Raw genomic sequence first — 17,143 nt, 5'->3', positions numbered from 1 at the left:
AAGGGGGGGGGGGAGAAAAAAATTTTTTAAAGAAAAAAAAAATCATTCCCTTCCCCTTTTTTTTTTTTTTTTTTTTTTTTTTTTTTTTTTTTTTGTCTTTTTCCGTGTCCGGCAATGGATCGCAACCCTCAGTGTTGCCCCCGTACCGGACCGGGGACCGGCAACGGGATCGCAACCCTCGGTGTTGCTCCCGCGCCTCGCTCAGCCAGTGAGCGGGAACCGGTCTGCATGTGGGATCCGAACCCTCGGGTGGGAGCACCACCGCGCTTCCCAAGCGGCGCACTATCCAGTGCACCACCGGGCCGGCCCGTTACTTATTCTTTTATTTGGCCTCAAGAAGTTTCATGAATCTTAGGATAAAATGGTTGTAGAAATGATACAATAGATCTTACAGACTACGCAATTATAAAATAAAGTCTCATCCAAATTGGTAGTAATCTAAAGTGGTTTCCATGTAACACAACCCTCAGATTACAACCTCAAGATTGTGGCCTCATTCTAATATCTGATGAACTAGTCACTATATTTAGTCACTTCCTAATGGCACTCTTTGTATTTGGCACCTGCATTGAAGGCTGAAGATCCCAATGCCCTGCAGAATAAGGAAAAAGCTTCTTTGGACAACACAGAATCAAGTTTGATTTTTTTTCCTCTATCATTCCTTTCTTTCCCTACCTCCACTTGTTCTTCCTCTGACATTTTCTTTCATTAATTTTTTTCTCCATAATTCAAGAATGGGCAGCAAGGAACCTAGCCACTGTGGTAGTGGATGTGCAGACACATCTGTCAGTGAAACTATATTTTAATTCATTCCTATACCACACTGACATGAATTCTCACCATCCCAACAGTGGGTTACTAAATAAAACAGTATGCAACTCAAGTTTCAGGTATTCTTAATCGAGTCTATTGTGGTATGAAAAACATACTTTCAGACAGAAGATGACTTAAAACTCCAATACTTGCATCCAGCAGATTTTAAAGAGCACTTCAATTTCCAGGACTAAATATCATACCTTTATCATTTATTAAAGCAAATATGTTTACGTGTACCTGACCCCAGAAAACTATTTACCCACAAACATTACTATATCCCATTGATATGTTTCATTATCAACCTCCCCTAAATAAATATCTGAGAAGTCTTTTATTATGGTATCTATGCTGAAGATGAAAAATAAATCACTGTCTTCTACCTCTGTACATTTAGAAGGGCTTTTTGGCAATGATAAACATTAATCTCTTTGTAATACTTTAAGTGGCCTTTCTTATTTAAAACCTCAAACTGTGAAAAATCATAGTTTCATAAAAATTATTTTCTGAGTAGCTGGATCCATCATCTTCAAGCTAACAGTTTAAACAGCTTGACTCATAATAGACATTTTCTAGAAAAATTCATTGTAGGATCATTTTGTTTATTCAATATAATCTGGCTTTGAGTTTAAGATCAGCAAGAATGCTGTAATCTGCAGTATTAATTTCTTAGATGGACCAAGACAACTCAACATTGCTCCAAAGAATGCAGTCAACTCATGTACTAGGTTGGTAATTAGTAAACCAGAAAGAAGAAATTCACACCACATAGGCAGAGGCTGAATAACCCTAAATACTAACCTTACTAAGTAGTTTTGCACTAGAGGACAGGAAGGAATTTAAAAAGGATAAATTCCCAAAAATGAGATGAAATATTCACTGTGATTTCTTGATAAGAGATGCATTCTGGCCTTCCCTTCCTTATTATCTAACTTAAACTTTATTTTTATATATAAAATTAGTTCAAGTCATAGAACATCAACTCCAGAGGGTAATGTCTATGTGCCATTTCTTTGCAAAACTAACTTCCTAATCTATTGCTGGTTTTGCTAGATGCATATTTGTGTCCTCAATTAACATTTATTAAACTAACATTAATCTCCATGATTTCTTTCACTTAATATGTGATTCTTACTGAAAAGCTGGTACCTTTGCCTTTTTTTCGGGGGAGATATCTGGAAAGCAGATATGAATAAATTCTACTTGTGACAAAACAAAGTGATAGTTGTTATAAAACATCCACTAAAATTACTCGTGAGCATTACTATTTATAACTTAAGTTTTTACATATCCACATAAGATAGTGAGTTTCATTTTGGTAGTAATGAATCTAGAGTATTTATAGCGATATCCAGTGTGGGGTGTTTTTGGCAGCTGGCCAGTAGTAGGAATCGAACCCTTGACATTAGTGTCACAAGGCTGTGCTCTAACCAAGTGAGCTAACTGGCCAGCCTGCAAATCTACATAAGAAGAATCCACATTACAAGGAAGAGTTCTTTGATCATATTTAAAATCAGGACATGAAATAAGGGGTTTCTCTAACCCCTGTCTAAGTCCTTTGCCTTAGTACACTTAATGAATATTTATTGCTCTAAATACTTTAGAAAATATCACTCATTCAAAGGGAACAAATATTGTGGTTTTCTGCTGAAGATACATGTTTCCCAATCATAAGAGTAAACCAAACATACAATTTAAAAAAAAGGAAACAGAGTACAGTGATTGAACATTGAGTGGGATGGGGGAAAATAAATAAGCTTATTTTGGCAGCTGTTTTCATAGTCCAACTCCCATAAAGCAGAACTGAAACTGCAGCTTTAATAAAAAGCTCTTTGACTAAGATATACTCATTAATTGCCTTCAAGTAACCGAGAGTGCTTGGATTTGAGCAAGCATGAACAATTGTTTAGGTACAATTTTATCAAGGAACAAAAATAAGATGGTGAAGAATTTTATAACCCGGGGTGTATAATGTAGGTTTCCCATGTCTTCAGGAGAGCTGACACCACGTCATCATGCAGCTGGTGTGACATACTGTGCTTTCTTACTGCAGCTTCTCTCTGATCTTTTTTTATCTTATATCCGTCTTTTGAGAAAAGAAGAATAGAGCATGCTGACCAGATAGAAAAAACATGATTTCCTAACAAGTTTTCTCAGTCATTTATTTCTCTTTCCCTTTTCCTTTTCCTCTGTGCTTTTGAAAGCAAAGGCTAAAGCAGGTATTATTCATTCTTGCTAGCTGCATTATACTAAAGAGCATGGTACACATCCCTGACGTTGACTCTTCTTTTGGTATATCATGAGTTGAATCCTTAATAAATGACAGCAACAAAGAAAATTTCTAACACCAAATCTTTTTAGGTTTTGTCTATGTCTGAATACTTCACTTGAAAATCTTGATTTATACTGATGTGTTTTGGGAAAAGCTGACAAACTTGGTTTGAAATGTAAAAACTGAAAAAAGTGGGAGGAAGAGAACATGCAAAATAAGTTAATCATTATCATTTTAAGTGCCATCAGTTCAGTTTATATTCAGGCACATGTGAATTGCTGAATTTCATTTGATCAATCCAATTAAACATTAAATAATTGCAGCCAATTATGCAAATATCAGCGACAATATTAATTTATTGATCTTTTTGAGCAGATTAGCCTCACATGTTTCTAATGCTAAGACTATCTTATGCCTTAAATGATCAATTAGTGTTGCGATAACTAAGTCTTGAAGAATGGATAATTGCCTAGTTATTAGTGGCACTCTTGCTGTATTAATCCACTGCAATTAAACATGGTGCACAAGGAAAAAAGATGTGCAGATGTTCCTTTTAAGTCTATTTAACAAGTTAGTGTCAAGGTCAATTTCTTGTCCTATTACTTAAACCAGAATGGCAGATTGTGTTCTCTGTATTAGGAGCCAGTTTTTAAAACTGTATATCTTTAAGTTTTCACTGAATCCGGTGGAAAGGGCTTCAAATGCTCTTAAGGTTTTATGAAAGAAATCATACAAACATAATGTGCTCTAACTTTCACAATGGCCATGTGTTGCCATACTAAATCTAGAGATGCAAAGTATAAAATGTTATTTGTGGCAAAGAAGTGATTTCCATTTCTCACAGGAATCAGAGTCTAGTTATTACCTGTTACCTGAAAATTTAAATTACCTGAAACTCTTTTCTAAACTACTGTATTAATAATGAGGTCAAAGGATTTAGCCAAGGAAGAAGCACACCCTTAGAATGATACTTGGTGAATGTGTGCAGGAGACAGGTAAGAGCACCTAATGCCTGAAAACAGACTAACCCAAGATTGCACATCACCAATTAAAAGGCCCCTAAAAGATATTTTTAACATTCCTTTTCATCTTATACTTCTCTAATTTTCATCTTACCATTCCTGTCTAAAAAAGAGCCTATGGCTAAAACTTTTGGAAAAGAGTCACAGCCCATTTGCTACGTGTTGCTAAATGCCTTAAGGACCTTTTTCCAATGCATCAAACTTTTAGAATTTTTTTTTTTCCTTGCTCTGAAAAGAGAATGAAATATGATCAGCAAAATGAAAGTTATCAGGACTGAGGGAAACTAAAATACAATGTCTGAGAGTTGACCTTCCAAGGATAAATGTTTTCTTTCTTTCTTTTTTTTTTTTTTTTTAAAGATGACTGGTAAGGGGATCTTAACCCTTGGCTTGGTGTTGTCAGCACCACACTCAGCCAGTGAGTGAACCGGCCATCCCTATACAGGATCCAAACCCATGGCCTTGGTGTTATCAGCACCGCACTCTCCCGAGTAAGCCATGGGCTGGCCCCAGGATAAATGTTTTCTATCAAGATTTGGCTTTCTCCTAGATACAATTTTAACTCACAGCTCCTAAACAAGTAAAGTATCATCTATAATTGCTCTCCCTGTACCCTAATCATGTGCTCATCCAGTCCTGATTCATGAGAAAGAGCACATACAAAAACAGTATAAAATCCAGAGTATAAGTTTTTGCTTTCTACCAAAATAATAATAATAATTTATTTTGCATTTAACACTTAACATTTGTTTCCATTTCGTTGGTTATAATATCATGACTTTTCTCTCAAGCAATATCTTCAACTCCAAGACAGTCTTCAAATATGAAGTGATTCCTCCAACTCACTATGCCTCTGATATCTCTAATAACTTAGCCCATAAAAAATAAAGACAATAAGAGGTAAATATACACAATGTCAGAATCAATCACAAATTCTAATACAGATTTCACAGTATTGAAACAAAGAAGGTACACTTCTGTAGAAGCTAAATGTTCACTCAAAGCATTTACTGAGTACCTACTATATGCCAGGCCTTGGGGATACAAAGATCTAGAAGGCACAAGACCCTCATTACAGTACAATGTGGAAAGAACTATGGTGGAAACGTGCTCAGGTCTTACTGATGTATAAGGCAGGAAGAAGGAAGATATCTACCTTAATACGGACTTAGGGGACCGGCCAAAAAATGGGACAGGAGAAAATCTAGTTTTTCAAAGTCTTGATTTAAGAAAAACAAAAACATGTGTCACATGAAATGTTTAAGATGTTTCGCAGGAAATGTTACTGATGAAATTTACCCAAATCAGCTTGCAAACAAACAAAAAATCTCATTTGGTTGAGGAGCAAAACATGACATACTAAAGAATAAACAAACACTTTTTATATCTGAATAAAATACTAAGGGAGGCACTCTAATTACTGAGAAAAATTCTATGTTATATGGCTTATGGTGGAAAAGTAAGGTAAGCTGCTACTACCAAGTTGACAAAATACTGCTTGATGATTGCAATTCATTTTCTCTGGCATGAGGAAACAATCCCCCTTGTAACACACTGATAATACAAACTACATTATGCACAACTAATAACAGGTAACCAGAGAAATCTATCATAATTCAAATCCAACAGCACACAGATGATATCCTGTCTTTTTCATTCAGGATAATATGATTGTCCAGTCGCTCTCTTCTCTTCCATACTACAAAAAAAATAATAAAACATGTTTCAGTATAAAAGCTAACAGTGCAGGAATAGCTTATAAATAAACTTAACACTGCCAAGGTTATAACAGAAGATTCACTTCTGTTTTGAACATTTCTAAGCACATTCACAAAGATTTGAGAGAAAGAAGGAAGGGAAGAAGAGGGGAGGGCAGAGACACCTTGCAAAAATAAAAGAAAAGCACAAATAGGGAGATTTTTAAACAAACAAATACCTGGATAGAATTTAACCAAATACCTGGACAGAATCACAAATTTTATAACTATTATTAGACTCAATTCATAGGTAGTGCAGGTACTTTATATATTTAAGTACCCGCATTTTCATCACCATTTTTATTTTCTCTTTTGCTTTCCAAATAAAGTAACTGAGTTAAATTATTTAGCTACTGTTCTCTTTATTGTAAAGAAGTGATGCTCAAAGTGTATTCCCCAGCCCACTAGCGTCAGCATCAGCATCACCTGGCAACACGTTAGAAATGCAAATTCACAGGCTCCACCTTAACCTGAATCAGAAACTTTGGAGATGTGTCCCAGCAACCTGCATTTTGGCAAGCACTTCCAAGAAACTCTGATGTGCACTAAAGAGCATTTTATGTTCATGGACCAAAAAAAAAAAATGTATACACACACACACACACACACACACACACACACACACACACACACTAAATTGACAAGCCCGATCAATCTTAACAGAGATGTTGTTCTCTAAATCAAAGATGCTTGTGCTATGTTAGCATCCCAATTTTCTTTTTCTTTCAAAAGTCATGTATCTGTATCATAATCAGAATTTGATTTTTGCATCAACAAATAATTTGCTTTAAAAGAAAACCCGAATTTAATATTTAAAAATGAATTAAATGAAACATAAAAATAGCCCATATGTCAGAAGTTGAAAGCTCTATATTCATTCAGTCAGTCAGTGATTCATTTAACAATCACCAGTATTTAAGCTCTCACCTGTGGAGCAATTACCGCATGCTAACGCCACTGTGACAAGATTTTACAGACTTAAATTACTTCACTGAACCCTCACAGTAACTCTAGATAGTAGGTGCCATTATCAATCCCATTTTATGGATGAGAAAATTGAATATTAGAGAGAATACATAACTTGCTCAAGCTTGCAGTTAGCAAATGTAAGAGCCCAGACCCTAGCCAAGGTCTCTCTCACACCAAATTCCTTTTTTTTTTTTTTCCTTTTTGTCTTTTTTCGTGTCCGGCAACGGATCGCAACCCTCAGTGTCGCGCCCGCACCGGACTGGGACCGGCAACGGGATCGCAACCCTCGGTGTTGCCCCCGCCCCTCGCTCAGCCAGTGAGCGGCCGGTCTGTATGTGGGATCCGAACCCTCAGCGGGAGCGCCACTGCGCTCCCCAAGCGGCGCACTATAGCAGTGCGCCACCGGGCCGGCCCCCAAATTCCAATTCTTGACGACCATCAGACTGCCCTCCACACGTTCACGTAGCTGTGTGTGGAGACACTGTCTTGAAATCAACCCTCAGTATGAGGCCATTAAATCTGTCACACTATGTGTTTGCCTAAATCACTCAAACTATGTCCCTTTACACATGAACTGGTTCTTTCAGTCCTACACAACTTTTAGTTTAAATAGGAAACATCAGAATTTCCAAATTAGAAAGAACTTTAAAGACCATATAAAATGTCAGGGATAAGCCAGATAAAGTGGGGTTCTGGATTTTATTTCTTTACTTCAGAACAATTCCACTTTTATCCATTTTGAATATTGGGATTCCAGGAAAGATTTCCTTAGAAGACAGTTCTGCTGCTTAAAAATCAAGTGTAAAGAATAATGAATTTTATTTTATTTTTTTATGGAACACTTCATGAATTTGCATGTCATGCTTGCGCAGGGGCCATGCTAATCTTCCTTGTATCTTTCCAATTTTAGTATACGTGCTGCCAAAGTGAGCACTGAATCATGCATTTTAATCTAAGCTTCTTATTTCACATTTAGGGATACGAAGGCTCTAGGTTGCTCTTAATCACAAGCATAGTACTCCAGCCTCTGTCCAGTGTTATGTCTCCTATACTACATTGCACATGCACTGTTTTCCTCTTAATTAGTTTTAAAGACCTCAGAGAGCAGAATCTATCAAATTGATAAAAATACTGGGAGCCAAGAATGGTCTACCTACTACCTTATAGTTTAAATGAAAAAGAGAATGAAAGAAGCCAAATGACTATAAATTACTTGCTTAATCCTCATCAAAGAGTTGCCTCGAGTATAGCCTCCTGCTATTGACTCTATTGCTTCGTGACAAATGTTGAATGAAAAATTTTCAAATTCTGTCTAATTTATGTCTGATGTCACCATGACTTAAGGAAAGAACAAAATATGTTTATTTCCTGTATTTAGATTCCCATTCATATAAGGCACTTTTGCCATTAATAACAATTGAGTGTCGGTGCAGTGACATTTTAGCAGATCTACAGAATTGTGATTCATGACTACCATCACTTCAACTTGAATCTCGTCAGTTAAAGTAAATTTACTTTCAATTAGTTGTTTCAGTTTTATGAATGATCGAAAATCAATTTTCCTTACAATGACAGTCATAGGCTGTATCACTCTACAAACCTGCATAATATGTATTAAGTTTTACCCCTCTCATTTTGCAATTCATGCTTTTATGTAAAGTCATAGCATTCTAAGATGCAGCCAAGAAATGTGAAATTATAGGTAGGTAATTCATAATGCCTAGACCTAGACATTCAGCAATCAAACTGTTGATTTTTGGCTGATGGATAATTCAATTTAATTTTTTAAGGAAAAATAATTCTAAGTAGAGATGGCCAATTTTAACAGAGATAGAAATTATATATTCTTCCTGTAAGAGTAGGCGTCCACAGATGAAGGGGAAAGAGAAACATGTCTGCAACGGCTAGGATGTCATTCTTCTATTGTTAGAGTCATTACAAAACCACAGCAGCAGGCTCACACCTTCAACATTTGGCAGGTTCACCGCAAGTCACACTCACTTAGCTTTGTTCTCTGGAATCGGAGATGGGGCCAAGGCACTGTGGCAAATTGGGCTACGCCTGTAGGATGGTATTTTGTGCCCATGTGGAAGACTATCAGTGTGATGGGCAATATTTTAATCTTTTGCAAGTTCCAGTTAGAACACTAAAGCAAAACATGACTAATGACAAGTTCGTTTCTTCACATTCCAGATGCATATGGCAAATAACTTGATATGGCCTTTGCTAAGTGCCTTTTACATTCAGCAGGAGTCTCTTGGCAACACAAAGGACAACCTGCATGTCATGTGCTCACTCTCTACATTGCCAATAAAAATATAATCGGTGCTGCCCACCAGGTCACTGTCGTCATTGCTCTAGACCCTACTGAAGAGCTCTGCAAAGCTTTGTAATCCTGTCACTTGGAGAAGGATGTCCTGGGAACAACAAGAGGTTGGGAAGCTGGTCAAGGATCTGAGCCACTAAGGCAATCTGGAGATATGAAGTTCATGTGCACACAAAGAGGACATCTCAGGAAGCAGGCAGGGAAAGGGGGGGCGGGGCCTTTAACTTCTCTGGTTACTAATGAAGCAGTTCCATTGAAAACAAGAAAAATACAATCTTCACTAATCTGTCACTGGAGCTGACAAAGCTGAACCCACTAGTGAGAAAATAGATTTTTATTCTATCTGGTGACCTGCAATCCATACATATCCTACTTCCGTCCCACTCCAGCTTTCCTTTTCCTAAACTGCTTAAGACATCTTACCTCCGGGTCTTTGCAATTGCTACTTCTCTCTTTATGGAACCTCAATAGCAGCAATGCTAGTTACTCATACAAGCTACCCTTGATACATAAGACCTAGACTCCAGCTTTTGTCTGATTGTGACCACAGTCTCAATGTGTATCTCATTTGGAAAAAATCTAAGTCAGGTTCTTTCAAGTATTTTTTTGGAAAAATAATGTGACATTATTCAAGACCTTCCTCCCATCTCCTCTCAGAATGTGTTAACATATAAGAGCAATATATTTTTTGCTCTTTAGTATTTGTTTGGTCCCTCACTCACCCACTCATTCTTTATTCATTCATTCAAGAAACGTCACTGTGTGCATACCATGCCCTAGGCCCTGTAGAGAACCCAGGGGTATAAAAAGAGAACAAAAATTCCGATAGTCAATAGCCCTAGAAGAGAGACGAGTGTGTGAGTAATTATCACTAATTTAATGCCTTTATGCGATCATCCCCAACACTATGGAAACTGGAGGAAGAAGTAGCATTTAAGTGGGTGAATGTGTATCTGGACGCAGGGAAAGGGATGTTGATCAAGAGAGATTTTTATAGGTTCCAAAAGGAGATGAGTCTTGAAGGATAACCAAAATCTTATCAGGTGAGCAAATTGTGGGAGGAGATGCAGCCAGGACAGGAGGCATCAGACAGCAGAGCTAATTTGGAGAACAGAGAGGACCCCAAATGGTGGGAGCAAAGGCGAACATGATGGTGAGCAACTGGAACAGCATAGAGTCACAGGAGAGAAGAGAAACAGACAACACAGCCAAGGTTCTCCAAGATTACATTTGGTTAAATACGAACACAAGTGTTTTACTTTGTTGCTTAAAAAAAGGAAAAAAAAAAAAAAAAGAAGGAAAAAAGAGAGAAACTTTCATTTGAAATGTTCCCCTCCTAGGAGGTATTTATAGAGTAATCTAAGACCCAGAGAGCTATATGGATAATTAGCTAAATGAGATGAATGCTTAACCTCAGAGATTGACTCACACACAGAAATTAAAATGAAAGTAAACTCTGCGGTTAAGAAGGAATCTCCCCCCCAGGTCATACTGGCAAGAATCTTGAAGGTTTTTTTGGTGGTGGTTGTTCCCCTCTTCAATTTACCAGAGCACTTTGTAGGAAACATCCATGTTTATGTGTAATGCCAAAAGAAGTCAAATGTAAAACATGATACAGTTCTATGCTTTTTCCTCAATAATTACTTAAATTATTTTTCTTGGAGAGAAACGGACAATGTAGTAGCTTGGCTGACAGCACCAATTTGCCATCTTGTAAGAGAATAATTTTGAGACTTTAGGTTCCACGTGCACAGGCAAAAAATAATTGAAGAAGAAAAATGCATTCTTAGATTCTGAATGGTTAGTGCTTTGTTACTTAGCAATTTGTAGCAGATTGGGTGCTTCTGATGTGTGGTTAATTGGAAATCACTGTATTAGCTCACGTCTGCTGTGATTGTATCCCTTTGTTTCTTTGTTCAGTATGGAGTTTTGAATGCAACAATATTTTTAGTGTTACTATCATAGTACTACTATCTAGTACCTAGGGGAAAAAGAGAAATTAATTTCTTCTTAGCCACAAACACTAAGTTATATAGAGAATATATAACGTTAGAGTTTCGAAAAGCTGTATTTTTTAATCATACTTTGCTTCGCATGTATCTTTGATTTTTAAACTTTTTTTCATGGGCTCACACAACACTGAATATTTGTTTTGTCCTTTTATATCAATATGCCTCCGCTTCTTTAACTTTTTCATCTTTTTTTTCACTGCGATATTACCAGCATCTGGTACAACCTCTGGCTCACTGTTTGCACTCAGTACGTGTATTGGTTGAATGAATTAATCAAGAACACTAACATTAGTCACATACTTTTGGCTTCCATGATCTTACTTTAAAAAATGCTCTTTCAGAGAACTTTAGTAATGGCTTCCTATCTTGCCCCCAAATTATGTGTCTGGGCTTCTCTTTTACTTAATCCTCTCAGGTTCTAACACATCTTCTAACACCATCTCAAGGTTAATGAGTTACATTTCTGCTTTTGCCTCCTAATTTTTCCTTTCTTAGTCAAAACCTCATGATTAAGTCTGCTGAACACCTCTACTTAAATCTTTCTTCCAATTTCAATTTTTCTCTCAGCCTAGTGGACACTGTTTCCTGCCAATCCTTTACAACCAAATCAAGTAAGTTTAAATTTTCTTATTTCATATAATCCCCAAAAGGTAACCCTGAAATCTGGCTTTGTGTATTAATTGCTATAGAATGTATACAATTTGTTTGAGAAAATTCTGTATGATTTGTTCAAGAGAATTTTCTAATGTGGTCTTTCTTTCTTATATGACCAAACTTCTCCTCTTAAAAATCTCTAAACTCCTATTTTGGATAAAGGCTTTCATACTCTAGCCAATTTTGTTGTTCTATTTATGTTCTTTACTTGAGCAAAACTGTAAGAATTTATTATCTTCATATTTACTCAGACAACTCAAAAAAATAAAAATGCCTGAACCATCAATGCGGAAATTTTTATCAGCTAAATTACTTTCAATTGTTTCTGTGTACAAAGGTAGAAAACAACTCTGAGTAAATTTTATTTCTTCCAATGTTGAGATATGCCTTTATGTAGCTTACTGAAAATTCTTATGGAAAGCCTTTGTTAAACAGTGGAAGTAAGGCAGCTCATTGATTCAAAAACCACATTCTTTCCTTTTAATACTACAAATTTTGTATAAGAATTGCTGTCTTTAAAAAACACCATTTTTATCACTATCTAAGGACTTCAGTTGCTTTCAAGAGACCTGCTGCTTTCCCAACCAATGCTAAACTTTACTTAGTTTTATAATTCGGTACCATCTGACATGACCCAAACTATCAAATTTTATTTGACATTTCAATATGAGTCTCAATCCCTCTTGTATATTTTCACTAACTAGCAATGATGGTATCTGGGCTCAACAAAATTTTCCAAAAACTTTTGAAATGTTTGCATTTTTCTAAGTGGCCCAGTATCATCTCATATTTGATATGCTTGCTTAACTGCCTGATGAGACATTACTGCAGGTTGTTGTTCAGAAAAAATAGGCAAAACAAAATTAGCACTATGAAAAAAATAGGTGTGCATACCTTTCAACCCAACAATTACAATCCCAGGGATTTATCCTAAGGAACAAATCAATTTTTTCATAACGGTGAAAAAAATTTCCAACCTAAGTTTTCAATAATACAACTTCTTTTAAAAGTTATGGTACATCAATATAGTGAAATTCAATTGAATTTTATAAATGATATTAAGAAAACTATTTATTGATATGAAAGAGCAAAGAGTCTATTAAGTGAAAAAAGCAGGTAACAAAACTACATATAATATAATCCCATTTTGTTAAAAAAAAAAAAAAAAACTACCTAAAAGTATACAAATGCTTACAAATATTGAAGGTTAAGACATCAAAAATTAACAGCGGTTATATCTCAGTGTTGAAATCACAGGTAATTTTCTTCCTGTGCTTTCCTCTACTTTAAAGTTTGTTCTTTTTCACATAGGTATGTTATACTTTTTAATGAGATTTAAAGATGTTATAAAAATTTATAGATTTTTTTCAAATGTTAAAATAGAATAAAATAAAATGTTAAGCAATTTGGAGTCCCCGACAACATTTATTTTCCTTCTTTCCTTCCTTCTTTCTTTCTCTCTTTTAAACATGTATCTTCTCTTCCATTTCTGCCTTGCTCCTGTCCACACATACTATCATTTGTCATACTTAAATTTAACTTACTGATCTCAAATTGTAATATCTACTCTCTTCTCTCCACTGAAATATGATTTGGTTCTGAGCACTGACTGAAAAGAGGTAACAATCTGTAACAAAGAAGTCCTTACCTGGATGTCAGTCAATTTGTTCAAGATACGGCTTGCAAGCTTAGGACCATTCTCCATAGTTGGAATGTGTATGTTCTATGAAAGAAAAAGAAATGAGCTAATTTGAGGATATTCATGTATATAGTGATAACAGGTGAGACGCTGGGCAATCCTACTTTGGTAAGGTGATTCCACCGAAATAAGGAACAGCATTATAATCTACTGATTATACACATTAGCTCATGCCAAAGACTCTTTCCTATTCTGAATTTAAATAAAAACTAACCAGCCAATGAAAGGTTGTTCGTTGCCTCTCAACTGATTTGGGGGCACAACTGTTTTATATGCCAGCTTTCAGGCTGTTTGAGAAACCAAAGGGAAGCTAGGGGTACCTAAAATAGTGGCTAAACTTAAAGAACTTCAAGAAACTTAAAAGAATTTCTTCCAAGATTCAGAGAATCTGTAAGGATGAATGACCGTCCTCTACATCTGACCCTCTCTGGCAGGAAATGAGAACGCAAAGATATCTGGCCACAAAAAAAGCACGTCATTTCAGGGGCACGAATTAAAGCAAGTCTGTGCCTTCACAAAAGGGGCTTCTAAACCTAACTCTGATCCAAGCTAAACCTCCAGGGTCCACAACCTCCACAGTATTGGAGAGCATGATTAAATTTATGGTTGAAAAATGTCATGCCCCTAATTTGTATATGAGTCATGCCCACTCATGCCTTACTGGCATGTAGGCTTTTGATGGTTTGATTTTAGTAGATAAGACTGTGCTCTCAAACACTTTTCTTATTATGATGTTTAGTATAATAGGATAATAAGATGTACCTTTTGGCTGTAAATGCCTCCTAAAGCAGAGCCATTAAAAATATGTTAATCTTTATAAACTTCTTATTTCTCGACATGAAATAATAATTACACTTAAAAAAAAAAAATCTGACCAAGGGGCCGGCCCGTGGCTCACTCAGGAGACTGCAGTGCTGATAACACCAAGGCCACGGGTTCGGATCCTATACAGGGATGGCTGGTGAGCTGAGCGTGGTGCTGACAACACCAAGCCAAGGGTTAAGATCCCCTTACTGGTCATCTTTTAAAAATAAATAAATAAATAAATACTTTAAAAAAAATCTCACCTAAGAGATACTACCATAACAAAAATACTAAACAGTAGCTTCATAACCAGTGTAAGTATTGATATAAAATAGAATAATTCTTCTCCCATGAAACAATCAATCTGTACATGGAATTATGTCAAAAGCCATCCCTTAAAAGCAAGTTCTAAATCCACAAGCAGTGAAGCAGTCACCGTTAAAGTCAGCAGAAAAATCAATCTGATCAGCTGAGGAAAAATAATTGTAATGTAGAACTTAACCAGTAGAAAATGTATTTAATAAGAGTAATTTAAGCCAATTCACATTGTAAGAACAACACCCACATGCCTTTAAGTTATAAAGTTAGAAGCTGATGTTAATCATAAGTATTAAAGCTTTGTTATAAAGAGAAAAGCAAAAAAAAAAAAAAAACGATAAGAAAACAGAACTACTACACCACACATAAAATCAGACTGATTTATTAAGAGAACACTTCTTTCAATCAAATCTTTGAATTCCTTTTGGAAGATTTTGGTAAATGTACTATGTTTGCCAAACAAAAATGTTTTGTAAAGTGGTCTACTTAATAATAACAATACCAGCAGTGACAGTAATCAATGACAGTGATCGTTCAAAAGCACTTTCCATAACTATTCGCCATTCCTAACCCAGTAGTTTGGAAGTACTGCAGGAAACCAGACACTGACAGTCGTAAAGCCTTCTTCCTTAGTGAGCTGGTAGAAAAAGAGGTAAGCGTAGAAGTCTTGGCACAACTCCAGTCAATCACCGAGTTAGGGTAAGGCAGATACGACACTTTGTTTAAGGACGAAATTGACTTCCTGCTGTGTTTGGGCTTATACAAAAATCACTGGAAATATGATAGTAATATGCTAATACGGTTTATCTAGACAAACTGTCCCAGTTAATGAAACTCCAAAAACCCTTTGCATCCTGGGTGCAACTAGAATTGCATTCACACATTAAAAAATTAATTAAATTATAGGCAAAAGTTTGGAAATGACAGGAAGCAAAGAAATACTCATCCTACCTCGCCTTTGTACAGTATATCAGAAACTGGGCAAACAACGCAGGCTGTACCAGAGCCAAACATCTCCCTCACTCTGCTCCCCTCCAGGGCAGTTGTCAGGTCATCCATGGTGAGGTACCTCTCTGACACCTTAAATTCACCCTGTTTAGAAGAGAAAAAGTAAAAAGCAATGCTTATCTTTCTACTTTACATTCTGATTGAACTCAGATAATGTCATAATCATCCTTCGAGGGAAAAGTGGAAGGGGCACGCCTTCGTACTGGTGAACACAATGAAGTGTTATGAAACCTACATCAAGGTTACAACATTTATAAATGAGATTACCAGAATATAAAATATAAGATTATTACAAGATACATGGTATATTTTAACAAATGTGTTCTTTTTTGCCTTTTATTTCTTGTCATGGATAAAGTCACAAATTGATACATACTGAGGGCTCCTTAATGCATGCTCCATGATAACAGTGTCTTAAACTCTATTTTAAAGGAGAACAATGTCATATCCTATTAATAATTATAGCTGCCATTTATTGAATACCCATTACAAGACAAGTTTTGTAATTCTAAGGTAGGTATTATCATCCCATTTTACAGATGAGGACTAAGGTTCAGGGAGGTTGAGTGACATCCCCAAGGCCACATAATTAGTCAATGGCAGAAACTGGATTTGAGCCCAGGTCTGATCTGACTGGCTCCACATCTGGCCTTCTCTCTACTGTGTCTTTAATGAAATAAAAAAAATAGATTGCATTGAAATATATGAATGACTCATTATTTTAAAAAATTGAATGTATATTTGAACTTTATTAAAGAAATTACGATGTATATATTTTTTCTTCCTAAATTCACTATCAGTTGACTTCACAGTGATAACCCTCTTCCTTCTCTCAGTATCGTATTCCATTGAGTTTCCTCATGGAATTAGTGGTACAACTTCATTAACTTCTGCGATGACTTCTGCAGAGCTGTTTGAGTATCTTATTTGCTCAAAAATAGGAAATGGAAAAAAAATTCTAATGCTTTTTAAGCTATCTGTTTAAACTATGTTTGAATATTCATTCTTTAATCGGTTTAATTCTCATTCTTTTAGTGGTTAAAGTTCAAAGTTTGTCAACAGGCTATTAGAATTAAGGGCAACAAAGAATAAATGAGCTAAGAAAAAAAATAAGGTGAGAATATTTTTTAAAACCTACAAATCCACAATGGATAAAAGTAAAAATTAAAACTCTTGGCAAGATTCAAAATCCTAGAAGAAGAACGCAGCATGCTGTAAGTAGATTTGGAAAGATAGGAAAATACGTCTGCAACAGAAGTATGGCTCGTTTCAATTTATCTCAGTCTGCAATTGCAAAGGTAAATAAATAAATTCCAGAAAAAAAATCAGCCAGGTTAATTGAAAACAAGCTGAGTTCTGAATTCTGGAAAAAGGGAAAAAAAAAAAAAAAAAAAAAAAAAACAACCAAAAAACCTCTCTTGTAAATGAACAGAATTGTTTTTCCTCTGCTCACCCCTACTTATCTTTGGACAATTTCCCCTGTCTGGCA

At 35.9% G+C, this 17,143-nt stretch overlaps 1 protein-coding gene across 2 annotated transcripts in view; it reads right to left on the bottom strand.

Moving 5' to 3' along the window:
* Positions 1–4,796: 4,796 nt before the first annotated feature.
* The window catches only part of BCAT1 (branched chain amino-acid transaminase 1, cytosolic), a 67,293-nt gene continuing 54,946 nt past the window's right edge, over positions 4,797–17,143 (bottom strand). For both annotated transcript variants that reach the window (XM_008586830.1, XM_008586829.1), the window contains exons 9-11: positions 15,598–15,738; positions 13,474–13,548; positions 4,797–5,806 (exon numbers count right to left, since the gene is read on the bottom strand). In XM_008586830.1, coding sequence (XP_008585052.1) covers positions 5,765–5,806; positions 13,474–13,548; positions 15,598–15,738 — 258 coding nt within the window. In that variant the 3' untranslated portion in view covers positions 4,797–5,764. The remainder of the gene's footprint in view (positions 5,807–13,473; positions 13,549–15,597; positions 15,739–17,143) is intronic.

The sequence above is a fragment of the Galeopterus variegatus genome, unplaced genomic scaffold (genome assembly GCF_000696425.1).
Source record: "Galeopterus variegatus unplaced genomic scaffold, G_variegatus-3.0.2 Scaffold4144, whole genome shotgun sequence".
Taxonomy (NCBI): domain Eukaryota; kingdom Metazoa; phylum Chordata; class Mammalia; order Dermoptera; family Cynocephalidae; genus Galeopterus; species Galeopterus variegatus.
The sequence above is the reverse complement of the archived record's forward strand: the minus strand, read 5'-3'. Positions and strand labels throughout refer to the sequence as shown.